Source organism: Meleagris gallopavo, chromosome 16, assembly GCF_000146605.3.
Source record: "Meleagris gallopavo isolate NT-WF06-2002-E0010 breed Aviagen turkey brand Nicholas breeding stock chromosome 16, Turkey_5.1, whole genome shotgun sequence".
Classification (NCBI taxonomy): Eukaryota; Metazoa; Chordata; class Aves; order Galliformes; family Phasianidae; genus Meleagris; species Meleagris gallopavo.
In genome coordinates this window covers 14,225,769-14,226,155 of record NC_015026.2, presented here as the reverse complement: position 1 = coordinate 14,226,155, position 387 = coordinate 14,225,769, and the positions used below count along the sequence as shown (strand labels likewise).

General features: G+C 67.7%; 1 protein-coding gene across 23 annotated transcripts in view; it reads right to left on the bottom strand.

Moving 5' to 3' along the window:
* Positions 1 to 381, bottom strand: part of MAPK8IP3 (mitogen-activated protein kinase 8 interacting protein 3) — a 72,872-nt gene extending 72,491 nt beyond the window's left edge. For 19 of the 23 annotated variants that reach the window (XM_019620877.2, XM_019620883.2, XM_019620878.2 and 16 more), the window contains exon 1: positions 30 to 381. In XM_019620877.2, the coding sequence (XP_019476422.1) occupies positions 30 to 347 (318 nt within the window). In that variant the 5' untranslated portion in view covers positions 348 to 381. The remainder of the gene's footprint in view (positions 1 to 29) is intronic. The other 4 variants (XM_019620884.2, XM_019620888.2, XM_010719903.3 and 1 more) reach the window with 1 other exon arrangement.
* Positions 382 to 387: the final 6 nt, after the last annotated feature.

Below are 387 nucleotides of genomic sequence, written 5' to 3'. Positions count from 1 at the left end.
GCCGCCCGCGGCCCCCCCGGCCCACGCACCTCCTCGGCCTGTTTGCGCAGCGCCTTCTCCCGCTCGTACTGCGTGAGGAGCTGCTCGTTGTCCTCCCGCAGCAGCTCCAGCTCCACCTCGTGCTCCTGGTTATCGGTCAGCACCGAGTCCAGGTTCTCCAGCACCGTCACCACCAGCGGCATCAGCTCCTTCACCACCTCCTCGTCATAGCAGTGGATGAGCCGCTCGAACTCGCGGTAGATGCTGTTGGCCAGGCCCGACACCCGCTCCGACATCACCGAACCCGAGCAATAGTCGTCGCCCGGGTACCCCCCCACGCCGCCATCGTCCAGCTGGATCTCCAGCATCCTGCCGGCCTCACAGCGCTGCGCTGCGCCCCTCGTCGAT